General features: G+C 43.8%; 2 protein-coding genes across 5 annotated transcripts in view; one reads left to right on the top strand and one right to left on the bottom strand.

Annotated features, from left to right (window-relative positions):
• Positions 1-17,591, bottom strand: part of PRR5L (proline rich 5 like) — a 67,720-nt gene extending 50,129 nt beyond the window's left edge. The window contains exons 1-7 of one of the 4 annotated variants that reach the window (XM_038179133.2): positions 16,969-17,591; positions 13,503-13,583; positions 8,635-8,759; positions 6,107-6,161; positions 1,170-1,332; positions 777-858; positions 543-650 (exon numbers count right to left, since the gene is read on the bottom strand). The gene's annotated coding sequence lies outside the window, so the exon portion shown is untranslated. The remainder of the gene's footprint in view (positions 1-542; positions 651-776; positions 859-1,169; positions 1,333-6,106; positions 6,162-8,634; positions 8,760-13,502; positions 13,584-16,968) is intronic. The other 3 variants (XM_038179131.2, XM_072039036.1, XM_072039035.1) reach the window with 3 other exon arrangements.
• On the top strand, positions 17,542-23,406 carry COMMD9 (COMM domain containing 9). The gene is made up of 6 exons (XM_027458516.3): positions 17,542-17,692; positions 17,791-17,916; positions 18,030-18,169; positions 18,350-18,384; positions 21,491-21,594; positions 22,426-23,406. The coding sequence occupies exons 1-6, from the start codon at positions 17,642-17,644 to the stop codon at positions 22,564-22,566; spliced, it is 597 nt and encodes a 198-aa protein (XP_027314317.3). The 5' UTR covers positions 17,542-17,641; the 3' UTR covers positions 22,567-23,406.
• Positions 23,407-27,502: the final 4,096 nt, after the last annotated feature.

Below are 27,502 nucleotides of genomic sequence, written 5' to 3'. Positions count from 1 at the left end.
GAGAAGCCCATATGCGTGTATTCGTACTGCTTATGAGCAGTACTGCACGGTGGCCAAATGGCTGTGTGTACAGACATGCTCTCCTGCAGAGAGCTTACTTGGGTGTTTGAGTGCCAGCTGTGGAATTTGTCTAGGACTGTACATTTGTGTGGATGAGAGTCGTATCCTAACCGTGCCAGTAAGAAGCTGGGCAATGCGGTTTGTCACATCTCCAATTCTCAGAATTTTTCTCAGTCTCTCAGGTTTTTGATTTATTTTCAAAAACTCTCCACAGAGGCTGTTCTTTATGTGAAACTTACCCTTGTGCCAGGCAAGACTGGAATTTCAGCTATTCATAAAGGAAATCCAAGTCTGTGTGTGTGTGTGCAGTGCCAATTCACTAGAACAGACATAAGGCCAACACTCAGGCTTTGCAATCAAAAAAATACAACAAATAAAATGGCCTCCCTTCCCCACCATTTGCACACCTTGCTGAAATGTGTGAAATCCAAATGGCAAAACCAGTTCAATTAGACAGTAATTTATGCTGGATTATCACTCACCAGTGCCAAGCGTACTATGCCCTGAGCACGTGCCCTCTCTCACATCCTCTTTCTGCAACACAAAGTGCATCTGCTGAGGTCACAGCTAAGGAAAGGCACAGTCCTGAACTGTGGAAAAAATACCTTTAATGAGACATCAGTAATGCAACACCTGGGCTAGCACTACGTTACATCACAGGTCAGTAGCTCTATCAAGTAGGGCACATATGTAAATAGCAACAGACTGATGCTCACCTGTTCTCCTCATGAAGAGATACTGTGTCAGGCTTTATCTAGTGCATGGGGTTGCTCCTTGAGAACGAGGTGATGTTCAGGCCTACGCAGGATTTTTGAAGTGAAAGGCAAAAGTGAAAGGCAAAAGTGAAAGGTATGCAGTTACATGTCGTCAGACAGATCCGACTTTCACCATGAATGTCAACCTGTTTATAAATGAGTAGTTCTACCAGTGACAGAGATTCTTGGTTAGTCTAATTTTGCTGTCGTTACAAGCAACTGAAAACTGGCAACCTGTCTAAGTGCGTAAATCTCAGCTCAGGCAGACTATCCAGGACCCCAGGTACCCTGTGTTTAGTTAGCAGGCAATGTACCATATTAATGGCCAGAAAGGATCTCCACCACTATTTTTACCTGTGTTAGCCAAATGAAAGCTAGCAAGGGATGTTCTTTGTTCTTCATTCACTCTGTCTTTACAATTGCAGACATATTTCTTTCCATGTCTGTGTTGTCCAAGTCTGTGAAGGGCAGATGTCTTGCTGAGGAAAATTCCATGGCACAATGATGGCACCTGATTCTGGGAGGAGGCAAAAGGAAATAACTGGGTTAAGATGAGATAAGCAATGTTGTCGCCAAATATGTAGTCACTGCCTCAACTGCAAAGATGGTGAAGCTGATTCTAACTGACCATAATCCAATTCCACATTGTCCCTTTCTATATAAATCTAAATCATAAATTTAACCCCCCAAAATCTGCAATAAATACAGAAACTTGAGCAATGAATTCTTCTGTCACCTCCCTTACCCCTGAAAGAGATATTTTGCTGACAGAAAGATATTTTTTTCATCTGATGAAAGTTCCAGCAGGCAGCAGTGCTCAGGGGAAAGAAAGTCTGTGCGCACAGGATACAGGCTGTATGCACATACCTTCTTGTGTGAGCCTGGCAACAGGGACGGGAGGGCAGAAGGAGCCCAGATGAGCAGCTGACCCTAGGAAGATATGGATGCTTATAGCTGCAACATGTTATTACCACTACAGTGAGCCTCCAGTGTTTACTGTACACATACAGAACAGTATGCAAGGCGGTGGGGCTGTTTGGATAAATAAACAGAAAAGGCCAGGGTCCGAGTCTGACTGAACAATAGACTGGGGAGAATGTGAACCTCCTCTTTAACTGGACTTCCCTCCAGGAAACCTAACTTGTAATAAAATCCTCCTGTATCCTGTGCCCTAGGCTGGGGGTGACTCAGTTCCAGCTAATCATGTAGATTGTATTTGGAAGAGATGAATGCATGCTGCTGAATGCAAGTAAGAAAGTATTCTGGAAGAAATCTTCCTGCACTAGATGAGAGGAGAGTTGGCCTTAGCATTTGGGAGAGGTTCATCTTTTCCTCAAGCCCCCATAAATCCGACTGCTCCTTTAGTCAAGTCATGTACCAGACCTAAACAATTCAAACATCCACTCCTGCTCCTTTATCTTGAGAAATAGGAATGGTTTTACAAACATGGGAAATATCATGACTCCAAGGGAAGGAGAATGTTAGAATTTGAGGCTCAAGATGCTTGGGTTTTGAACTGCACAGTATTTGAGGCATACCTATTTGGATTAGAAATCTATCTGGTTCTGAAAATTAAGCTTCCCTTGGACATCTGAAAATCTAAGGCATCAGTTTTTCAAGCTATGGCTTTACGTAAGCTGGCCAAGAGAACAGAGAGAGTTGGGACAGGAAATTTCTAACTCAGAATCAATACTGGAGCCCAAACCTGGAGCGTAAGAAAAGCAGTTCTCAACCTTTTGTAATTAACAGCCCGACTAATTTTCTGGAAGAAAATAACAAAGGGGGACAGGAAATCTCTGGAACATTTTTTATGCTGCTGGTGTTTAGCAATCAGGAGATTAATAAATAATGTGTTTGACATCTATTTAATAAAATGCTAATATTTTAGAAAACAATTACATGTTGTAGTTACTTTAACTGGAGTACTGATAACACAAACTGGCTTTCAGCAGGTGGAGGTCAGCAAGCATTCCACGGACTGTACTCAGATGTCTTACGGAGGGATGGTGGTCCAGGGTTCACAGACTGATAGCCACTGTTTGAGAGCACGTGACAGCAATCTTGAAAATCAAGATAGTTAGGATCTCTGTGTGCTCTAGTGTTTACTATGACACTTAAGAAAAAAAAAAAGCAAATAAGCATATTTACAGCTGAAACGGATTAGGTCACTAGACTTGACTTGTCAGAACTAATGTAGAATCCTTTTGGCAAAAAAAAAGAGATATTTTCACCTCTTTCCATAGGATTTGGAAGTAGACTATTTCTATTTTCATATTTCCTGTTCCAGGAAGGAAAGAGGGCTTTTCTTTTTATTTTTTTTTAAGTATTTTTTTTTTTACTCCAGACTTTTCTTTCCTAGTTGAATCAAACTCAAAACAGCGGTGATACCAAAAGAGTTATGCTTCCTGTTTCCTTCTGCTTAATAAGAAAAAAAAAAAAAAAGAATGAACTGCTGAAAATGCAGCATATTTAATAATATATTTAATAACTAATCAACATCCCACTTTCTTCACATGCTGTTTAATATGTACTTATTAATGTAAGTCCTTACATTAACTAGTATCTCAAATGATTATTTCTTTGTTTTTAGAATGGCAGACAGGAAAAATATCAAGGATTTTTGCTTACTGCCCCATTTTTTCTAGTTCTGACCCTTTCTTCAGTTTACTGAGTTAGATAATTTCCACACTGTATTTCCCAATTACACATAGCAGGGAGGATCCTGAGTACTCAAAAATTCACACTGACTTTTACTATAAAAGCAGAGGCCAATGCTAGACTAAATCCAATTTGGGCTGCAATACGCTGATTTTACCTAGGAGGTAGGATTTGTTATGCAGTTGCTTTTTTCTTCTCTCTTCCTACAAGTATAGTGCAATTTCGTGTGCCATAAATCACCTGACATGTTCCACTCCAGAAGTGGCTGCAACAACTGCAAGTGTTTACCAGTTATATATGTTGCAAAATATTTCTGGGGCTATAAAATACAAAGTGTGACACATTTTCCTCACTGTTATCAGAATGTCCTCTACATTTACAGCAATGACACGGCATTTGCAGTGTACACACCACCTCACTGATGACTAAATGGAGGAACAGAAACTTCACTCAGTCCATTTCATACATGGGTGAGATAAACAAAAAAATTAGAAGCCTGATTTTCAGAGGCCAGCTGCAGGCTGTCACACCTCCTGCTGAAAATCAGATGAGGTTACATCTGCATTGTAAAGTTCAGTAGACCAAGAATCTGCAGAGCTACAGAGTTGATGCTGAGGATCTGACATCCACATTACACTTACTGAAGATTTTTTTTAATTCAAACCATCTTCATTTGGGTCTCCTGGGCTGAGTACCTACTGAGGTCAGAGCACATTAAGTGCACTTCTTGAGAACACTTTCCAGTTTAGTTTCACTGCAACATAATCTATTCCATGCACTCCAAAATCAGCCCGAGAAGCAAAACAAAACAAAACAAAACAGGAAATGGAGCTGACCAGGAGACCTGAGATCTCTCACAGCAATGAGGACACATCATAAGCAGTTCTGGCAGGACTGCTGCGACGGGGTTTCTGATATTCTGTCCCACATTTACCTTAATTCTCTACAGGTTACAACCACGTTGTAGAGAAAAGGCATAAATGACTGACACATGCTTAGTTCTGCTGTTTTCAGATTGGTTTTAAGCTCCTGCCTCTGGGCACAGCTCCTGAAGGACTAAGTAACTGTACTTGTCTAAACTGTAATGGTTTGTATCCCAGGGTACGAGAATTCACTCTGCATCACTTCCAGACACGCTGATTCAGAATAGCTGGTGTCACTAATTTGACTTAATACCAAAAACCTGGGCTTGTGTTGATTTAAGTATCATGTTTCCCGGTGGAAGGAATTTTTCTTGGAAGCACTGCTACAGCTCCACGGTATTTGTGCTACTGCATAATGAAGTTGCACAACATTACATCACTCTGTATTGGCAAAGTATCGTGACAACATGAGGATTCAGGCAGTAGTGCTCCCATGTAGCACTGGCGTGAAGAGTTACAGGCAGAACTGGAGAGTCTGTTAAGACCTCGTTTGCTCTACTATATTTATATTGCCTGGTGTAATCACAGCTTTCTATACAGACACACTGAAACTATAAATGTCAGCTACCAATGTACAGCCTTTCTGTTGCACGAATAAATCCTCTTCCTGAGCTGACACAAATCCTCAGCAAACATGTAGGTGCCAGAGAAAAACTCTACCGATGAAGCTGTGTCTGCAGCTGTCTTCTCTGAACTCCTGCTCCCAGGTAGCGGGTGCTCTGCCAACACAATCTTTCACAGTGAAGGTACATGGCTTGGGTAAAAGCAACCAAGTACCCAATGACAGGGCAACACCAGTAGCTATAAGCCAAGGAATGACTTCCTAGAGATGATATTAGGCTCACAGGCACTGGGTTTACCTATCAACTAAGGTAGTTTTATAAACTTGTAAGAAGCAGATGTTTTTTTAGAGAAATATTGGGGAGTTTGGTTTAAACAACAGGCATTAAAAAAAAATAAAGGATTAACAAAACAATAACAACAAAATTCTAGGTTCAGCTGCACCATTCTTAAGGCTGCGACACTCATCAGCACCCCTTCAGTGCAACCTCTGGTACCACGAGGCATGAATCCCATTGTTGATGCTGATTTGTGGCCTCATTCAAGTGCACAGTGCTGTCATTGTGGGGAAAAGGAATGAAGTCAGCTTGTTTGCCGGATGTACCATCTCGCAGGAAACAAAACAACAAGCACACCAATACTTAGGTGCTCTGCTTGGCATGGCAAAAGACCCAGGCTATCACATCAACCTACCTAGCTGAGGGGTCAGGACTACATATAGCATGTCCCAACAGAATGGTTTTTTTTGCAAGCTCCATTCTGCATGGTCCTTTTGCTGAAACACCACAGATAGCCACATCCATAACACATTTTGAATAAAAATAAATAAATAAACCAACAATTAAATAACATTAAGTCAGTGAGAAACAATGGGGCTTAGTAAACAAAGCAAGAATTTTGTGCTTTCAAAAAATAATCGGTCAACGACAGCTCCCATCTCCACCAGCTTGCTCTCTCCCCCTTAGCCAGCACGGTGTGTGCAGCCAGGACAGCGCTGCCTGAAGCATCATGAAAGAACACATGGGAAACAGTTTTATTTGTTTTCAGCTCCAAGAGCACTAATCATTCTCATTACTCGGTGCCTGTAGCCATTGTAGAGCCAGCGTCCCCCAGTTCAGAAAATGCACATTGGTTTTTATCTTAATGTACCTGGTTCTTCCCAGTCTGCTCCTTTTCTTAAGCAGGACAGAACTTGTACTGGTTCCTGCAGAGGAAAGGCAAAATGGACATCAAAAGCTGTCAGAGACTGAAGTGAAACGAAATACTTTACATTTGGGGCAAATCTAGCTTTTGTGTTTGCTTAGTAAAAGTGTAGTCCCTGTGGGGCCAGGAAAAAAAAAAATCTAATATTATTTTTCTGTCTGCTACCAGGTTTCTCCATGACCCAGGCAAAGTCAACAGGGCAATTTCTGCCTCAGCTCCCCAAGGCGTGGTACAGCAGCCCCGTGTTACATTGCCAAGGGCAGCTCACACACAGAAGCTCTCCTCCACCAACCACACTGTGCTCTCCAGGGCAGAGCTCACGCCCTGCTGGCCCTGGGGGCACTTGTGCTGGTATTTTAGCTGTCTGTTGGCTGTTCTGCTTGGCGTTTCCTGTTGCAGAACGCTCGCCAAAAAACCCCAGCCTGTTTTCGACTAAAACAGTCCCAATGCAGGCATAATGCTGGCAAAAGAAATGCAAGTTTGAGGGCTCCCGTGCTTTCAAATGTAGCTCATTATGTTTCCATCCAAACCACATTTTTGGCAATGAGGACTGTGAGGTACAACAAACGCATACACAATGGTAACAGGTACTTCTTCTGGTGAAAGTTGGCACTAATTTCTGTTAAACATGCTTCATTTACTGTGTAGTACATGTTGTGGGCTGGGGGTGAAGACTCTTTCCATGTACCTCACATGCCCCACTCGAAGAGCTTTCCTTAAAAGAAAGATAATTATTTTGTACTGTTTCATATTTCTTATCCCATTGGTAAGAGGCCAGCAGAGAGCTACAGGAATTCAATTTGTTTGTGGCATAATGTTTGGCATTAACATAATCTGAAGTCTTAAAGTAATTAGATAATTTCTGCTGTTCTGAGGTGACCAGAAATATAAGCACAAAATTATAGAGCTATCACAGCAAACAACGTGCTCTTAATTTATGGTCGGTACCAAGTAAGGAAATGGAATTATTTCTTCTTTTGACTACATAAAACCATTTTGTTTCGTACTGCCCCGGTCCTTATCCAGCCCTTATTCCCAGCGTATGTGTGCAAACAGCCATAAACACAAAGGCTGTAGACACAACTGGCCAGCCATGGCAGGTTCAAGAAGCTCAAAGTCAGCTCTTGCTCCAGGATAACTTGAGCTAGGAGTTTCCATGACAGAGTGGACATAGCATTCACCACAGCATTAGTGACAACATGGTCACTAATAGATATTTTAGAAAAACGTATAAAAATTGGCAGAAGACAGTAACAAATAGATTGCCTACAGGAAGCATCTTTTTGTAGTCTCATCTGTTAGAGGCTGGCTCATATCCTGAAATTGTAGGTGCACAAACACCACTACATTTGTGCTATTTCTAAAAGGCCAGAGGCGAAATATCCGATATATCTAGGATATATGGAACACCCCCTCTGGGGATTCACTACCCACACTTAAGCAATAGCAGATAAATAATGAAAAATCAATTATGTTTTAAAGTGCCCTTTAATTTTAATAGTCCATGGCGATGTTAATAACAGAGGGAAGGGCATTTTTACAGCATTTACCTTGACATTTACCCTTATGATGCCTTAGCAATTTAAGAATGTGGTTGTGATGAGGTAGAGCAGAAGAAAGAAGGATGACATTTATATTCTGGTTTCTTAGTATTTACAGTACTTCTTGTCTGTTTTGAGGCATTTCTACAGAGATTTTTCTGAGTGTATGGGGTGTACCTCATCTTGTCTGGGTTTTAAGCCACCCAAAGCAATTAGAGAAAGAAACTTCTTTTTGATTGTTTTCTTTTTTGTTGTTGTTTCCTATGTGTGATGACGGTATTGTTGAAATAAATTGAGGTTTTATGATTTTCTTGATTATTATTTCTTATTGCTTAAACTTGGACTTCTTTGAACTGGTCAGTATACATGTATTAACACAGAACAAAAAGACAATTCCAACCCATAAGGCAGAAATAAGCCCTATGTAATCACAATTTCAAACCAATAAAAAGCAGGAATTGCAACCATAGGGGCCTGACTGACTCCTTGATAATGGGATATGAATCCTTTTCCTTACTAAGATGCAATTTAAAGAAGTGACTCTTCTGTCACCTGCTCTGACACAAAATGAGCTGATGGGGTTCTTGTTGCAGCCAAGATCCCAACTTTCCAGCTGTCATTACCTCACAGCTCTGCAGGCAACCTAAGCCACAAGACCAGCCAATTTCTTGAAGCTTATGAGTGCGTGATGCCAGCTCTCTCTGCCACTGCCCACAGCGCACCTAACAGCCTGCGTTTATCACAAGCACAAACTGAGCACAACCACATCTAGGTGAAGTGCTTGAACACTGGCCTCTTCCTTGGAGCATTTTGTACAGTGCCCTGCAAATTTACAAGCAATTCACATTACAAAATGAGTAGTTCTGTGCTCTCTACACCCTACATCTCGCTTTGAAGAACACTGCACTGGTGTATTCACAAGCCTTTGCTTACCTGCAGGCAGCATTCCCATCCCAGGAGGATGAGTTGGAGCATGAGAGGCTCCCTGCTGGGAGGCCCCACGGCACGCAGTGGTTAAGGCAGGCAATGCAGGAGACGGCGATCAAGTGGGGTTTCGACTGGAAAAGTGGAAGGAAAGCAAGAAACTTGAGCAGAATAAAAATGGTTAAGCAGAGATTACAGGTTGCATTACCATAACCTTGGCTTGTGCCTGCAGCTGACTCCAAAGGGCTGTGCTGTAGCAAGACTTGGTAATGAATACAGAATTTTAAACTGATGAAATATTTCTAGTCTGTTTGTTGATACTGGCATCACTGCATTCTCAGAGTCAGCCCTTGATGTTTCACTCAGTTTTGAGGCCTAAACTGGCCAGAGGTCACCAGAGTGGCTGGGACTGTCTACACAGAAACTACTCTCCTGCTAGTAATGTTTTCCAGTGACAGAACCTACTAACCACTTGCCTGCTGGAGGTAAGTGCCTCTGTTGGAAGAAAGAAACCATGCAACTGAACAGCACGTTTAAGTTTTGCTGCTTTACATATCAGCCTTGAAGGAGCCCTTTCTGGCAGCTGCAGCTAACCAATGAACTCTGACAGGTTCGAGCCTTTCCCTTTCTGCCTTCTCCCCCATACTGTGATCGGCAGGGTGGGGCAGGAGCCACATTAAAGGGGGAGGCCGGGAGCCCAAACTGGTGTTGGCCTTTGCTTCACCGCCCAACCTCAGCATGGCCAAGTCACGTTGAGCGACAGCAACAGGCTAATGTATTTAAAAGGAGAGAAATGTCCCCTTCCATGAATTTTAAACTTTGTATTTATCCTTTGCCAGCTCTGTGGTTTGTTTGCTTCTTTGTTTTTACAAGAGAGATTAAATGTCTCACTTTTGTCCCTGGTGGTTTGCTCCTTCTGTCTTGCCAGTACTGACTCTGCTATACTGTCGGGGTTGTGAACACCTCGGGGAAAATGTTTCAAAGAATGCTTTAATTAGCTTTAAAAAAGCAAATGAAGCTCCACTGCTGTAAGATACGTTGCATGAAGTTTTCTCCCAGGAGTTTTGTGAGCATTAATGCATAGTTGTTAAGTCTGGATGAGATCTTGGATAAGGAAAGTTGTAAAGGCTCGGTATTATGCTTGGCCAAATGCTTTCTGCTGCAAAATGTTCAGCTTCCTTTAGCTCTTATGATACTTTACTGTTTGAACACATTCATAAGCGCAAGAACTGACACAGTCTGACCGGTCTATCAAATTTTATAGGGACAATATTGCAGCAGGGGGGAGAAAACACCTTAGATGAGCGACTAATGTGCAGTGGCTTCTTCACAAGAGTGCTAAGCTGCTCACTTTCCAGTTTTAATACAGACAAGTGTCCACACACACAGCACATGGAGAGTATCTGTTAGCACAGAGCTTTACAGATCGCATCTGTCAGCAGTGGTCTCATCCTCTAATTAGCAGTCCCGTCTGAAGAGTCTCAAGTATCAGCAGTTGAAGCTGGGAAGGCGCTGGCTGCTTCAGCACAGAGGGCAGGGAAGAAGGAATACTGTCATCTGGGAAAGCTGATTGAGAACTGACGCTGAGCAGTACAAACCTGAGTAATAACCATGTGGTTTTAGTCCATCCCTAAAAAATTCATAAGAACATTCAAAATCTGTCAGGATGACAGCTATCTAGTGAGCAGAGCTGGAGCCAAATGCCACATCAGTGCGACCAGGAAAGATCTCAGTTCTACACTGCTTGGACCTCTGTTAGCCACTGGAACAAATGACAGACTGACAATGCACAGGGCACAAAGCCATGCAGAGTCAGGCCAACACTGCTAATGCCAGCAACGTGCTTCCAACGGTTCTACCCTACTCTTATGCTCCCAAAATCTGGATTCACCAACAGACATAAGTAGTGGAAATTTCAAGAGGAAAAGAGTCGAACATAGACAAGTCCTTAAGGCAAGAATTATCTGTCAGGTGCAGTGATCAATACAGATTTTTTCCTGAATCATGCAGACCAATCAATGTCTCTGAACTGGAGAAATATGTGTCAAAACGCTCAGTACAAGATCCCTGGTTTTGTGCCTGCAAAGTTTTAAATCAATGCACATTCAAAGGTTGCTGTCAAGTAGCATTATTTGCATAACTTTTCAATATTTTAATTGCTTTGTTTCAAAAAGACAGCCATACTTAGTACTCGCCTGATGTTTTCTATCTTTAAATCTCAAAATTTTTCACAGAAGTAGATACAAGTAGTTTTGTGGATCTTCTACCTAGGAGAAATCTAAGAACTTTGTCAGGCAACTTGTAACAAATCTTGCTGTAGTGTCCTGAGAAATCATAGCTCCAAGCGTCTCACCCTCTATAGGATACAGCTATTAGAGAAGCACTGCCAGCAGGGAAGGTATGCCTGACACACAAATACCCCCATGCAGTATCTCCTATCCAACTGCAGAATCACAGAACATCCCAAGTTGGAAGGGGCACACAAGAATCATTGAGTCCAACTCCTTGTTCTACACAGGACCACCCAAAAATCAGACCACGTGTCTGAGAGCATTGTCCAAATGTTTCTTGAACTCCAGCAGGCTTGGTGCTGTTACAGCTTCCTTGGGGAGCCTGTCCCAGTGCCCGACCACCCTCTTGGTGAAGAACCTTTTCCTGACACCCAGCCTGACCCTCCCCTGTCCCAGCTCCAGGCCATTCCCTCAAGTCCTCTGGCTGGTGACAAAGGTGTCCTGAAGCTGTGTCAGCCTGCACTGCAGTGGATGCTGCACAAACAGGCATTTCTCCTGATGACTCCTCTGTGAGTGGGTAACTGCTGACAGGCAGATAGGTGGCCATCCTAAAACCCTGTGCCTTGAAATTCTGCAGGACTTATTTGCCATCTGATTGGGGTACAGAGATTGTCTCTTGGTCACCATGTAGCCTACCTCCAGTTCAACTGACATATACACGATGCCATGCCTCTGCTGCATTAATTTAAAAGCTAGGACCTCTGTCTTCCAATTTAGAAAAGGACAAGCAATTTTATTACTAAGAATATGATTTTTCTTATGGGCATTAGGATGCTGTTGATGCTGTACCAGCTTCTTAGCTTGTGACACAAATGTAAATGAAAGAAAAAGGTACAGGCAAAGCCCATTTTTCCTTTTCCTTATTCTTTTCTCTTTTTTTTTTTTTAATGCAAGACAATTTTTATTTTATTTTATTTTTAATCCATGTAGTCAGCCTGCGGGCTGATAACCCACGGGTAGAAAAAATGCCTCACACTGCACTGTTGGGCTCCCCTACAGAGCTCTGCCAACATGCCTAAAATAACATGGGTTTCATAATCGGAAGATTAAAGTCCTGGGTTTTAACCTTTCATGCCTGCTTATGTGTTGCAGTCTCTCTCTGCCCTTAGGCACAGGAGCTTAGGAGGACTGTTGTAGCTTCTGCTGACTGATGTTCATGTCGTGGGTTAGATGGACTAAACAGAGACCAAGTCTTCTGGAAAGCTCATTGCAACTGGAGCAAAAGAAGCGAAGATAAGAATGTGAAAGTTCGATTTGTGCTGGTAAATTAAACATGCTGCCAGTAAATTAAACATGCTCTGGAGTGGTTTCTGTTGCAAAGACCAACTGACATGGGACAGTTTTCATCAGTGTGGCTCTCAGCCTCTTTGGCTGGGTGGCCATACACATACTGCTCACTGGGGTTACTTCCTAGTCCCTGCTAACTCCTGACCCAAACCCTGGAGCTGCCTGGGAGAGTGACAGTCAGTATGAGGGGAAACAATGCCAAGAACAGCACGAGAAATTTAACAGCAATGGCCTTAGGAATGTTCTTTGTCACTGTTTAGTTCACTAGTACAGAAGTAACCAAACATCTAGGGGGAAATTTGCCCTACCAGTAAAACATCTAAGCATGATTCCCAGTAACAACAACAGTAAAAGAAATTTCTGTCCTAGCCCTGGCATGGAGAGGCTAACACGTCCATCAGTACGTAAGATGGTATAAAGGGGACTTCAGAAAGTTGGAGACATTTCAGGAAAGTCCTGTTTGGAGAATCTGATGAGAAGCAGGCAGCTAGTACTAGTAAACCCAAGTATGCATGCATGCTCTGTGAAAATTTCTTTCCTATTATTTGTTCATTTGTTGCTAAAGAAACACTGTTAAAAACACAAATAATGCAGAAGTAACTAAGGAAAAGATGTCTCTCACGCTTTATCTCACTTGCTCTGTAACCCAGAATCACCTACTATGGAGCTCTTTTTAGGCAAGGCAGGAGAACAGCTTCACTTTTCCTTGCAGCAGGGAAGCTGCACACACCCAGCAGGGTGCGGTTATACAGCACAGCCCTGCCTCGCAGCAGAAAGCCCACAAAGAAGAAACCATTGTTCTGCAGCAGATGCTCCAACGAATATAGGCTATAAATGCAGGGAAAAGCCTAACCGTTTTTCCCATCAGAACCTTATTATCCCAAGGATTTCTCTCTGAGGGAGCCTTGAACAGCCAAACTGAGCTAGAACTGTCAGCATCTTTTCCTGGAGCGTAAAAGGTTAAAGTTCTACAACCAAAAATTGTAAGGAAGCTAAATTTATTCATTTCCTTTTTTACATCTTAAAGGAAAAAAAAAAAGAGAGAAAGAGAGAGAAAAAGCTGGCAAAATGGGTTTTGTCAAGTTATTTGCTTGCTTTATTATGTCTATTTTTTACCTTGTTAGGAACAGCAAGACTGACTTTTTCCTCACAACACATTCCCTCTCAGCTACATTTATTTTGGGTGCTCACTCTAGTTGATGGACTGTAACAAAGATGACATTTTTGCAAAGTGTTTATCTGTCACTGGAGTTATATAGCTATGTCTAAAAATACAAGGCATGTTTTACACTGACTTACTGAAATTCTTCCATTCAGTTTTCCATCTCTTGATTTTGTCTTGCGGTTTCATGGAATTTATTCTGTCACCATGGCTGACTTCTGTAGAAGAGAAATACTTTGGATGTGAAATACACATAGTTCTTACAGTGCTTCATACGTGAGATATACCCAGCTCTTCCCGTTAGCTCCCCCTCCTTTCTCTCTCTTTCTCTGAAAAACAGGTCAGCAGTTTCTCTCCATCAAGAAAAAAAAAAAAAAAAAAAAAAAAAAAAGGCAGACAAGCAACTTCCCTATCTTCCCTCCCAGTATTTTCCAGGTAGGAATATTTAATTACCTCAGAGATATTTAAATACCTCAGAGACCAGTGGAGAGAGCTGCCTATGCTTCTGATAACAAGGCAATTCCCTGGGGCTGCTTCTTGCCCGTTGTAATTACCCATGTTCCCTTACAACCACACGAATTTGTGAGGACACAAAGACTCTCATGACCATGAAGCCTGCTAGCCAGGTAGCAGTAGATACAGAAAACAAAGATAATTTGCTATTTTAACTGAAAAGGCAAATGAATAACTATTCTCCTACTCCAAGCCCCAGGAAGTCTCCAATTCCCCCCAGAAACCTCCCAACTACCCTTCCAAATCCATCCCTTCCCACCTCACCTCCCTTCTCCCTACTCATTCAAGTCAATCCCAGCCAAGAAGGTCACCAATCCTCTCTCCCCATACGAATTACAAGTTCTGAAATGTTTTTGTTGTTCCTTTTTGTAGATACCCAGGCTGGCTCAACCAAGAGAGCTCCAAATCACTACAGCTGCATCACCCAGGCCTAGGCAGAAGTGAATTTGCCCTACACAGAAGCAGAGCTTAGTTTTCCGGAGCTTAGTGACCGGACAAACAGCAGCCTGAGAGCCAAGCCAATTCCTGCAGAGTGCTGAGCAACAGCATCGGCAGGCTCAGAGCTCTCAGCTGGGTCCCACTGGGTGATGCAGATGTGAAATCATGGAAAAAAAGGGCTGTGAGAAGACCTAGGAAGGTCATCCACGCTGCCTCGCTGCTTTAACTGATTTTTTTTTCACACTCAGAGAGAATTGCCTCTGGCAGAGCAGATAACTGAGCTGGTGTTTCTCAAAAACTTCGTGATAAGCACACTGATCACAGGACCAGCTTCTCTTACATGATGCAACCTCACCCTTCACCCTCTGCTGCTTCAGGAAGTCTGACTTTGGAGGCCTGGTCCTTGCGGACAGCTACAGACAGTAGGAAAGGAAGGAAAAACGGTGACAAAACCAAACCAAACCGAAACAAAACTTTCCTCATCCTCAGATAAGGCATGTTAACTAAGCACTGCTGTTGGCTTCTGACCACCCATGTGCTACACAAGGAGTGCTTTGATTTCGATATGAAATCAAACCTGTCGTTATTTCCTCATAATTAGAAGGTCCCCACAGCGAGGAAATGACAACAATAGGAGGAGGACTGAAGAACAAATACAGCACGATGCCAGCAGTGCTTACTGGCAGGCAGTATCTTTGTTCTGAATATGTGACTCACGGGTAAATGTTCTCCCTTGCCTTGCCTATCCTTCTTCACAGCAGTAACAGTTATCTACTCCCTCTGCTCCCCGCCCCCAGCCGCCCTTTGCATCCCTCCACCTCTTTGTCTGACAAAGTTATTCTGTACATTTAAGTCCTTAACTAGGCATCAAAATCAATCTGACTTTTATGGAAGTGTTTTAAAATGATTGCTTTAGAAGAGCCCTGCCAAAACTTGGTGACTGTCTTCCTCAGCAGGGGATGGCATTTCAGAAGCTTTAACAGTTAGAAAAATTCTGCTTACCTCTGGTTGTAGAAAATGCTGGTTTTATGGGTTTGTAAACAAAACAAGCAGGAAGAATTTAAGAGATGAATGATACAATTACAAGATTAAGTGATAGCCTGTATTCAGTTCTCTTGTTTCCCTTGAGGCTTATTTGTCCAGAGCTTGTAACACAGTGCTGCCTTTTTATACCACTTTCATCCAGTTTATGCTTTCACAACCTCTAATTTCACTGCTGATGTTAATAAATGCCCGCATGTGTTAATGCAGGGCTTCACGTGCCACAGAAGTTACGTTACCTTTCTGTCATTTGGGTGACAAAAATGAAGCTACCTGGCTTCATGTGAAAGCTGAAGCAGAATCAGAAAGACATGATTCCAGTTCCCTGGCTCTTAAATCCTGACCTCTAACCACTGCTACAATTTTTTCCTTTGCGATGCAATTGTGTAGATCGCTTACTTTGCAAACCTTTAATTTTGCAAACAAAAACGAGGACCTCCTTCCTTTCACCTTCTGGTCTGTTCTAACGTGTAGCTTGCAGATACTGCCGTATTTGTGTAGGTGGAAATGACAGCTGTGGCACCAGTGGAAGAGGGACCATCATCAAATCTTCCAGGTTCTTCCTCTTGGGAAGGAACAGACAATGTCACAGTTCCTGTAATCTGAACCCGTGTAGCTATTTTTCCTTTTCCGATCAGAGTAAGGAGCTACACAGTTCTACCACCTGGATAAGCAAATGGCATCCACAAGGCTCACTGCCCACTCAGTCCTACCACCTACGTTCAGCAGCACATCTTTTCTGCCAGGAAGGCATCTCCATTCAGAAGACTCCATACGGCCGACCTTCAGCCTTCCACAATGTACTGCCTGCACTGGGCTAACCTGATCGGTAACACAGAGCTAGAGAAAGCAGCACGAGTATACTGCAGCTCTCTGAACTCATCAATCATACTAAGTAATTTGAAGAGGCCACAGATGGTACACTCATACCCCCAGAATTGTTCCCCGAGACTCATTTCCTGTTCCTCACGAAAAATGCTAGAAAATAAAATACTCTCCCTTTGGATTCTACTGCTCTTCATGGTTTCCCAGCTTGAGAAAGTAATAGGAATCCCTTTACTTTGCCAAACCTGTGGAGCCCAATGCAAATGACATCCCATTAGCATTTCTTACCATGCATTATTCTGCCTACAGGAGAACAATGCAAATGAAAATGAAGATGTTTTGACAGAAAAGGTGATGAGAAAGCCCATAGATTACACAGATATTCTGGCACCAGATGTGCTGTGAATTATACAAGACAAAAAAGAGACAATTTCTCTCTCGGAAAGAGGATTTATTTGAATATCTTTTATAAAGTGTAAAATGCACACAGTTTACTAAGGTAATGGTCCATATCATTACAGCAATGCTATGATAAATCTTTTGCCTCCAGTTCCCACTGGCTGAAAACAGCATGTTTACTGCTAAACTCTGCATCCACCAAAGGGATTTGCACTGACAGTAAACAATTGATTACATCCGAGAGGGAAAAGCGGGAGAAGGGAGAATTTAGGGCTTGCTCTCACCCCAGCGATCTCACTGTTGACACAGGTCACGACTGCACTGCCAGGTACCCGAGGCTCTGACCTCAGCCCGGGCCATGCACCACTCACATGGTGCACATCCTACCTTGTGCATGCTGCAGAGCAGACTTTGCCCAAATGCCTGCAGGCTCTTGAAGGACGGAGGCTGGTCCCCTCCACGTGCGCTCTTGCTCCTTGGAGCTGCACGGCAGCAGGCGAGCTCTGGGCCGGCACAACATCATCCTAGCATGGCTGTGCCAGGTAGTTTTCCTCTCAGCGAGGAGCAGACACCGTGCGGGTGGCCTGCAGCCAGAGACCTCTCGGTGCCACCCTTGCCCTTGTGGTGAGGTGGTTTAAGGCACTACATGTGGCTTAAGCTCTGGGTCTGGTTTCGCTCTTCATTGCACTGACAGAAATGACCAAAAAAAAAAAAATAAAAATCACGTCAGGTATTTCAGAAAGGGCACTGCAGTGTGGGTCTGTAAAGTTTGACGCAGGACGCACGCTAATTGGGTGCAAAACGTTATCCTGCACTTCAGCCCCGATAACTGTCACAGCAGCTCGCTTTACGGACTGGGAGCTGAGGCTGAAACACTTCACAGCTTTCAGTTTTGTTTTGTTTTTTTCACTTTTATCCCGCGTTAAAGCCAGGGCCAGGACCAGGACCAGGACCAGAACCAAGACTACACTGCCCGGCGTGCCCGCCCTGCCCCGCCCCAACAAGATGGCGGCGGGGCGGGAGCTGAGGCGCGGCTCCCGCCCCCGCTGAGGGCGCCAAGATGGCGGCGCTGCGTGAGGGGGAGTTCGCCGCCCTGCGGGGCCTGCTGAAGGTGAGCGGGCTGCGGGGCCGCCGCCACGGCGCTGCCGGGGGCCGTTCCCTGCCCGGCGGCGGCGGCGGCTGAGCGCGTCCCGCTTTGCTCCCCGGCAGGCGCCGTCGAAGGAGGCCGTGCGGCAGCTGTGCCAGGACTGCTTCTCCAGCCCGCCCGCCGGGCTCGGCCCGCTGGCGCAGCGCGCCTGCCCCGCCATCGCCGCCAGCCCCGAGGAGGCGGCGCAGGTAGGAGCCGTGGCCCCGGGTGCGAGGTGGAGGCGAGCCGCGGGGGTGGAGGGGGCTGGGGGCTGCTCCTTGTCCGGGCTGGAGCCCCCTTCTCCCGTCTGCCTGTCCTGCAGCTGGTGGCCGCCCTGCACAGCCTCACCAGGCACGTCGTGTACCGCGGCTTGACGAGGGCGGAAGATGTCCTGGCGCTCTTTCCAGAAGACTTCCACCAAAACCTGAAGAATCTCCTAACTAAGATAATCCTGGAGAACGTGTGAGTGTTACCGGCCGCTTTCGGTTGGGAAGTTCAGGTGGGTTCGCCTGGTTTGCTACGTGGGTGCTTGGCAGCGCAGGGTTTTGGTTCTGGCCGTGTTGGGCACGCTGCGGGCTGAATCGCAGCGCCCGCGATGAGCTGAGCCCAGTGCTGATACCATTTTTTCCCTTCTTTTCACAGCTGTGCTTGGAGGAATGAGGCACAAGCAAGTCAGAGTAAGTAGCGTCTCACGTTCTGATAAAATTAACGCTCCTGAGGTCATTTGAGCGAGCTTGGAGTTCAGCACTGTGCATCACAGAGTGTTTCAGTGCGGTGCAGCACAAAGATAGCACCCTTTGCCTTAGATGAAGCTGTATGCTTGGGGCATCATTCAGCTTAGGAGCAGCCAGTAAGTTTGTATTCAGATCTGTGCTAAATTGTTTCCAGTCTGGGAGCGATTTCACTTAATGCTCGATCTGTTGCTACATGGCAGAATGCAGTGTGGACATGGCAAGTATTTGCCGAACTTCTGAATATGAAGCACTCTGACCTCCCAATTCAGGTCTTTAAATGATGTCCATAGCCAACAACTATGAGCTGCAAAGCATATGTTTGTATTGGGGAATGCCTTATCTGTGCACATTCAGTCACTTCTATGCATTCTTTCTCTTCCAGATGTGGCACACTCATAACTTGCTTTTTCCTCACCTTTCTAAAGCGTGATGTAGTTAAGCCGTGCAAATGTTATCAGTAGCATCAGTCAGTGAGTAACCTCCTAGTTAAGTGCTCCACACAGCTATACTCGTTTGTTTTTTCCCTTAAGAGGTTTTCTTTTCAGCCGTAGCACTTAGAAATGAGAGCTGATTCATAACAGGAGTACTCTGAGGTCTGCATAGATCCTCTTGGCCTTTCTCTTAGCCTGCAGAGGAGATGATGTCCAAGAAGTAAACACTATAGCAAGACCCGGAAAACCACTGTCCCTCAAAAATCTTAATAGTATAAATGGTAGAAAATAGGGAGGGGGAGGAAACTATTGCATAATGCTAATACAGTAAATACAGCAGCTGCTTAGTCTAAACATTGTTCTAGCGTTGCCAAGACACGCAGTGCTTTTTCCTGTATCCTTAACACTATCATGCCTTAGAGGAAATGAGAACAAGCATGACATGCCAGCGACACACTAGCTAGGTCTGCACAAAGGAGAAGCAAGGCTGGGTGTATGGCTCCTGGAGCTTTGCTCCGAGATGAAGTGTTTTTGTATTTATTAGATTTAGCCCTGTTGTAATTTATTTTTTTAAGAAATGATGGATTATTTTAATGTTATATTCATGAAATATCCAACACATATTACACAGGGGCCAAGGCAGTGCTTTAAAGAACCGACACTCCAACTGATAGTTCTGTGTTAATCTGAAAATGTGGATGGCTTCCTGTCCCTCCAAGCTGCCAACAATCAATCTTTGCAAATTAACATACAAGACTAAACAGATGCATTTTATGTTGTTGCAAATACTGCCAAGTGCTGGTCCTGATGGACTGTAAACTGGAATTTCTTCCAAACACAAGAGCAAGGCAGCCAATTCTGCAGTGCCCCCTGGAGTTCTGAGGGGAGGAGGAGCCTTTTCCCGATAAAGACAAATTCCTCTGAGCACCAGGAAGCAGAAGGAAAGCTTGGGATCACATGGGATCGGCCCTCAGGGAGGAAACTAGCACCTTATGGCATGCAGAATCCAGGCAGGCTGCAGTTGCCTGTTGGAACAGTTCTTTCTGCAGCATTCAGTACAGGTTTAGTCTTTGCTTCTTCATCCCCCTCTGATACCCTTAAATAGATACCAAACCTGACCACCAGCAGTTATTTGCCAAGGCTTTGCAAAGATGCTCAAACTTAGCAAGCACCACAGCTGAGATTTTAAACTGAGTTTAAGAATAAACGATCATCTGTCGAGAGGCAGGAGACCTTTTCTCCATTAACACCAGCGACAGGACCCGCGGGAACGGGGTTAAGCCGAGGCAGGGGAAATTTAGGCTTGACATAAGGAGGGGGTTCTTCACAGAGAGGGTGGTTGCACACTGGAACAGGCTCCCCAGGGAAGTGGTCACTGCACCGAGCCTGTCTGAATTTAAGAAGAGATTGGACTGTGCACTTAGTCACATGGTCTGAACTTTTGGGTAGACCTGTGCGGTGTCAAGAGTTGGACTTGATGATCCTTAAGGGTCCCTTCCAACTCAGGATATTCTATGATTCTATGATCTCTCTACAGATCTTTTATGGGGTTGGTCCTACGTTTCTTTCAGACTCATTTCAAAAGCCTGAGCCACACAGGAACAATGTTTCCCTGTGTGCCTGGTTCTCATTTGTTCTGACACAGTAGTTAAGCCTACTAGCTGCAAATGCCTGTTTCAAACTGAGAGGGTTTGCCATTGTTCCCATGTCCCTAGTGTAGACTTCCTTCTAGCGAGAAGTTACTGGTTTTCCCAGGAAATTGGATGCTGCACTGTTGAACACAAGAAGCGTAGCTCAGCTTTTACCAGAAAATAGAGTTGAAAAAGATGCGAGAGGTGTTATGTGTCTTATAAATGCAACAGCTGCAAAGTGGGGATGACAGGGGCTCACAGCGCAATGTGCAGTACTCCATTAAGTACATGCCATCACCAGTGACTGTCCCCATCTCTTCTCTGCAGCAAGGGCCAGCTGCACAAGTTTCCTGGCAGGGCAACCAAGTTGGACCTTTTCCTTCCCAGTGGAAGGCTGATGGAATTTGCAGCCCCAGCACTATGGATGTCGATGTTGCATCAGACTCCTCAATGATTTCTCTAATGCGAGATCTGACTAGGATGGAACTGAAACTACATCTTCAATATTTTTAACAAATTGGCAGGACGTGTGAAGATTCCGGTTTCCCAGTTCTGTACTGCTTGGTTTTTAAGAAGATTCCTACGTGCTTTCTTGCCAGTTACAGAACAGAGTATAGCAGGTCCCAGAGTAACTCATGATTAAACACTGAGTCTTGCAAGCAGGGTATGAAGAGGTGAAGATAACTTATTGCTCCCCTTCTCTTAGCTGCTCTGTGAATTTAGCTGTGCTTGTCTTGCATTTTAGCATCCTTGCTTGTGATGATGGAGAACCCTGTTTGTTATTCCAGCGTCACATGGAGGCCTTATTGACTGGCTTATTACAACATAAAAATGATGTGAAGCCAGGTAGTAGCACTACAGCCGTACATTTTTCACAGGACCAGCAGGATTCTGTTAGCAGAGAGGCATGTGTATGGTGACAGGCACGGGTTCTGGAGGCATCGTGTGCTGCCAGGCCTAATTGATCCCTGTTTTTTAATCCCTCAGTCTCCTTGCCTCGGCTGGTCGACATGGACTGGAGGGTGGACATCAAGACATCGTCAGACACAATCAACAGAATGGCAGTCCCTACTTGCCTGCTGCAGTTAAAGGTAATGTCAGGACCTGTACAGGACCAAAATAACTGAGTCCAACACCTGATTTACCAGTGGCAGCACAAAATAGTTTGGACAGGCATCTGGTGCTTGCTTACTGCCTGAAGGGTAGGAGCAGTGAGGCCCCTGAGCAATTCACAGACTTTCTCAGAGGTGACTTTGACATACAGCAGAACCTGGGAATGATCTCTGCAATGAAAGCCATGTTTTTGTGGTGAGGGAGAGATTTCTTTGCATGATGATGAGAGAAAGCAGCGTACTTGTGCCTAGCCACCATTGTTCTCTACAGAAAGAAAGATAAATTACAGGGAAGCCATTGGCCTTTAGTTCTAAGTCACTCAGCAGTATGTTTTAGTTGGGAGATGTCTTCTGATTACTAATAATTTCCATCACTGTCCCCATCTGTCATTCAGGGAGCATAGCCAAAGTTAATGCTCATATTCTACAGAACTCTTGATTCCCCCAAACCAGTAAAAATGGGATGGGTAGGCTTCAGAGGAGGAGGAACAATTAATTTCTGTGTGTGGGATGTGATTACGTGTTGTGTGGGGTATCTGCTAAGATGCTTCTGATAGGGATGTGGCTTCCTGCCATGAGGCTCTTCAGAATTCCCCCACATTCACGGCTCAATGTGCTTACTGGCGCTCTGCTAAAGGGAGTGCACTCCACGGGTAAGGCTGACAGCAAGAAAATGGGCTCTGGGCTTCAGGATGGAGCTGGATGCCAAGTTTTTCTTAACCTGTCCATTAAGCACTGACTTTCCTAGTGGCACTGGAAAAAACATCAATGGATTTTTCATACACCTAACAACTGCGTTCCTGTTTTCAGATTCAGGAAGATGCTGCCTTATGTGGAAATAATCCTGTTGTTTCTGCACTGACTGTGGAACTGAGTAAAGAAACACTGGACACTATGTTAGAAGGTCTAGGAAGGATCCGGGACCAACTTTCTGCTGTTGCAAACAAATGAATACCCAAGGACATGAACTCCAGCAACCAGGAAGGGAAGTATTCTACACCAACAGCTTTCCTACGTTGCAGCATTGTATAACACGGTTTGTTTTAAACCCCCCAAAAAAATCAAGAATATTTTTGAGTTAATAAGATAGCTTTTGAAAAGCTCACACTTGCACATTCCTTTGGCCTGGTGCCAGGAAGTGTTTTCATACTGTTGTTGAACAAAAATTGGTCTGTATTTTGGAAAAGGATTTAAGGGCTCAGAGCTTGGTTTAATCACAAGGGTCGTAATTGGAAATAGCAAATAGCACTTGCTTCACTGGTTGCAGCTATCTCCCTGCCCTGAAATTAGGATCTAAAAGGCTCAAGCTGGTTAATGGGCTGCCTTCCAGCATTAGCAGACAAGGAGGGTACTTCCCTCTGGAATGTGCATGCACTGAGGTGCATGCTAGATGTAGCACTCTCTCCCTTTCAATGAAGCACAGCCATGCTGCAGACTGTTATTACAGGATAATGCTTTGAAATAGGGCAATTATGCTACAACACATTCCCTTCTGATCAGCTTCATAGCACCATTTGCAAAATGACTAGTCTGTACATCTTTAGCAGCAAGTAATTTCCTCCTTCTGTCTGAAAAGAATAAAGGAGTTCAGATAATTCATGTTTGGGTTTATTAGGCTTTGGGCTTTGCTTTCCCTGCAGAAAAAAACAGACTGGGAAAGTGAAGAATTGATGGCCTTTGTCTGAGATGTAGGAAACCTTTCTATGGCAATTGGTGCCTATATTTCCCCAAAGTGTTCTGATATTTGTTTGTATAAATCTCCATTTAATTAAAAAACGAACTGCTAATTGATTTTTGGAGTCCTTTTCTGCGTAGAAGAGATGTTGTCCTGGGTTACCTCAGCCTTTTTGTGATGGTGCCTAGTTTCTAGGCTGATGTAATGGATGTTCACTTTTGTTGCTGAAGAGGGATTCTTTAGTTCCTGTTCAAATGGATTCATCTTTTAAACTGTTTTCTATCCCATTTTAGTAACAGGGCACCTTTTAGCACACGTACCAGCTCTGTGCTAGGTACAGGTAATGACCCTGACCTAAACCTTTACTTCCCCATCCGTAAGCACAGAAAATGAACAAAATGCAGACTCACCTCTCAGATGATCTGGTGTAAGGCACCGAACTGGAACACTGTATCCAAATGCTTTGTTTGTGGTGAAGTCCCACCTTTCATAAAACATTTGGCTCTCCTTCAAGACAAAATATTATCTCTTGTGTTTACAAACACGAAATCAAGTGGGATGTGTACATAAGCTACAATGTTTTGTTAATTATTTTTACACATCTCCCCGCCGGCTAGAATACAGATGTAAATAAAGCCAGTGCTTTTAGAAGACTGAGGTAATATAGCTTGTGCATCAAGCTGTATTAGGGTATTAGCCCTGTGTTAGGGCCCACTTAGCGAAGATTGTAACACTTGCACTATCAAGATAACCCAGTAAACTTCCTATTTAACAGGGAAATCCAAAGGGACAAGACAGATACTCAAGAATCTGTTCCACAAGTTTCAAGCTATGGATGATGTTTATAACCGACTTCTTCAATCTCAGGAAGTTTTGTTGCTTTCCAGCGTAGCCTTAAAAATTTCAAATATATCATGCTATTTATTTTAGAAGGTAGGAACAACTGAGGAGGTGAATAATGAGATGAAGCACTCATAATATTAGAGGAGCAGAGGAGGTCAATACACCTTTGAGGTAAATCTTGAAGTTAAAGCCAAAATAGTGTAAGGACTAATGAAATAAAGAACTGATAGGTGCAGTCCTCATACAAACCCATTACACAACTAGAGAATAGCTGTGAAGAAAAGTCTTAGAACTGAAGAGGCTGTCCCAGTGTCTGAGCAGCTCTATCTGCAGGTAGCTAAAAAGTGCTCATGGAGATTTCATAAAGGAGGCTCTCCGCTGAATCAGAGGTATGCCAAATATCTAATGACTTCAAGAGGTATTTCTCAAGTCATTCTGCAAGGAGATGCCAGTATTTTCTAGCTCAAGATGTAGGAGGCTACAAGAGAGCTTGCCTTCAAAGCTTTGCATGAAGTGTTAGGCATTTTTTGCTGGTTCTTAGCACATTTGCCAAGAAGAGCTGAGACTTACCACTCAGAAAAAGATGTTTAAAGCAAGAGAGGCTGAGTAGGACTGTCATTACCCAACCAGCAAGAGTACTTCATTAAATGTTCCTAAAGTCCTAGTTATGGAGGTTGCTGCACAGATAGAAAATAGCATGCCTGCTCTTCCAGGCAATTTGATTTTTTTCCATAACGTGATTGCTCTCTTAAAACCATTTTTTTAGCCATACTCCACATACTACTGATGGTTGGAAAGCTAGCCTAAATGTGTTCAGCGTGAGTTTATTACTGGCTTGTTCCTGTGCCAACACTTTCTTCTTTAGCTTAGTTCTCTTCCAGATTTCCCTATTTCCCTTATGCTTAGAGACAGTGAAATTCCCCTGCTTTTGTGACAACTAAGCAGAGTAAGCTCTATTTTCTGTGCCTTTCCGCATCACACTGGCCATTGTTTACTTACAGTTTGCATCTCCCTTGGATGGGGTCACCACGATTGTTCATTTCTGGAGAAGTCTGGTCCAAGGGCATTAATAAAGAATGGAGCTGTCGTAAGTGAATCACCTGAGTGAACTCCTCCTCTTAGGAAAACCCAAGATCTTATTGTGAAGTGGAGCTCAAAAACTCCAGTATTATTTGACGAGTAGAAAAACACCACCTACACATACGCTGTTTGTCAAGTGAAAACTCAGTTACACCAAGCAAAGTAAAAATGAGTTATCTCTAAGAAAATTTCTCTTAGTGAGAAATTTGTTTGTAAAATACAAGTATGCACATTCAATTTAAATGGTAAACTCATAATTCAGACACTGTGTTGGACCTAGCTGTATCAAAGTCTTGGAAAAGCATTTAAAACATGAAATTCTACTTTCATAAAATTAAATTTTGCTTCTTCTTACCACAAAGTGACAAAAAAAATTATACATTAGGGCATTCAGGCTAAAAATTCTATAAATGATGTGGGTGAAAGCATGAAGAACATAAGAAAAAGGCCATCAGTTGTGGAAACTAGGAATCATAATGCTCTCTAAACAGTGTTTTAAAGTAGCAGAGGAATTTACAAGATTCATGATAGTTTGGTAAAGCTGTAATAGTTACTCTGTGTTTAAATTTTGGGTTCAACGTGTGAAATTTGTACATTTAAGCTCATCCCAAACTATCACCTATAAAGTTTTTGCTTTGTATTTAACTGAGGTGTCAGTCTTTCACTCTATAACATTACTGGTAACACAATGGCACATTTGGAGTTTTGTCTCAAGTGCAATATGTCAGTTTCACAACACGTTGGGTATCTCATTATTTCACTGGAGATAACAGTTTATATTTAACAATATAAGACAGGCCCCCTGACCAGATAAGGGCTGAAACAGGCCTTTTTGATAACAGATCTGAGAGAGATCTCTTGTTAAACGAACTCTTTCAAATATCACAGAAGCTGTGCTTACTGTCAGTTCTTGGTATTAGGAACAACATATTTATTTAGCAGCATCATTTCCTCAGCTGCTTTATGACTGTAGTAATTCTGAGTCCTAATAATTTTGTTTACAGGCTAAAGAATATTTCAATAAAAAAAATAACAGCAAAAACCCTAGAAAAGTAACCTGGTTAATGCTTATGCTAATCTTTATCACATATTCCTTACAAGATTAATCTCACTAAACTGTAGAGGGGTAAACGTAGGTGCGCAAGGTTGTAGTAAATCAGTAGAGGCACTGGAAATCCCACCTCCCCAGTTTCTTTTCTAACTTCTCGACCCCTTGTTGGTTCGCCACTTTCCAACACCCACATCAGGAGCATCACTGCGCTAGCAGACCTGCAGTGTTACAGCACGAGACCTGCGTTTCCCCCTGCCAGCATCCAGTAATCCTGCCCAGCCTTTTCAAACAACTCTAACGTTTTGCATCCATCGGGCCTCTGCTTGCGGGCACTACACCCGCATCACAACATTGGTGAGTGAAACCTCGCAAACCCCAGCAAAGGGACTTCTGTAGAAAGCCTGATGAAAACATGCTCATGAATTTTGGAGTTACACCCCAAAATCCATAGATATCCATCCAAGCCTCATGGTAGGCACCAGTTTTTGGAGTGACACAACAATGAAAACTACGGTGTTTGTTTTCCCATGACTAAGCAGCAACCAGACCATCCGCTGTAGCTTTTGTCGTTTCCCTGTGCTCCACAGGGCAGTCACTAAGCAGCGCTTGCCATTTTAAACGTTTGAGAACCACCTTCTGCTACAAGCTCAGCCTTTGACAAAGAAAAGAGGGAGAATGAAAGGAAGGACACAAAACTTTGCTGGACGCGTGTACGCCTTTTTCCCAGCAGATGGCGAGCTTGGTCTCCCCTCGCTGTCCCACAGCAGTTCCCGCAGGCAGCAGCAGCCTGTGCTGGGAGCAATCGGTGCCTGCAACAGCCCCGACAGAGCCATTTACTCCAGCAGCAAAACAGAGGCGACAGGGATATCAGGCACAGGTTAGCAAAAGGTCTGTCTTCTGCTAACACCGCTGCGGGGGGAGGCAGCAGAGCACGCTCCATGGGATGCCAGCAGGCGATGGTTCCCTGCAGCACGCCAGTCGTTTATCACAAAGAAGCAGGAATCCTTCCTTTTTTTTTTTTTTTTTTTTTTAAAGCCAGGTTAGATGCAAATTCCTCCAGGGACAGGTTTGGCACCACAAGGAAAAGATAAGTGTTATATCTAAAGAGACGCTGACAACTTGGAATATGTCAGAGCTGGCCCAGCTCAAACAGTGCCAGTTCTGTCACTAAATGGCAGCAAAGAGTGCTGCAAGAACCGTGTCTGGAGAAGGAGGTCAGATGAGGGGCTGTGGGGAGA

Source organism: Anas platyrhynchos, chromosome 5 (assembly GCF_047663525.1).
Source record: "Anas platyrhynchos isolate ZD024472 breed Pekin duck chromosome 5, IASCAAS_PekinDuck_T2T, whole genome shotgun sequence".
NCBI classification, from domain to species: domain Eukaryota; kingdom Metazoa; phylum Chordata; class Aves; order Anseriformes; family Anatidae; genus Anas; species Anas platyrhynchos.
The sequence above is the reverse complement of the archived record's forward strand: the minus strand, read 5'-3'. Positions and strand labels throughout refer to the sequence as shown.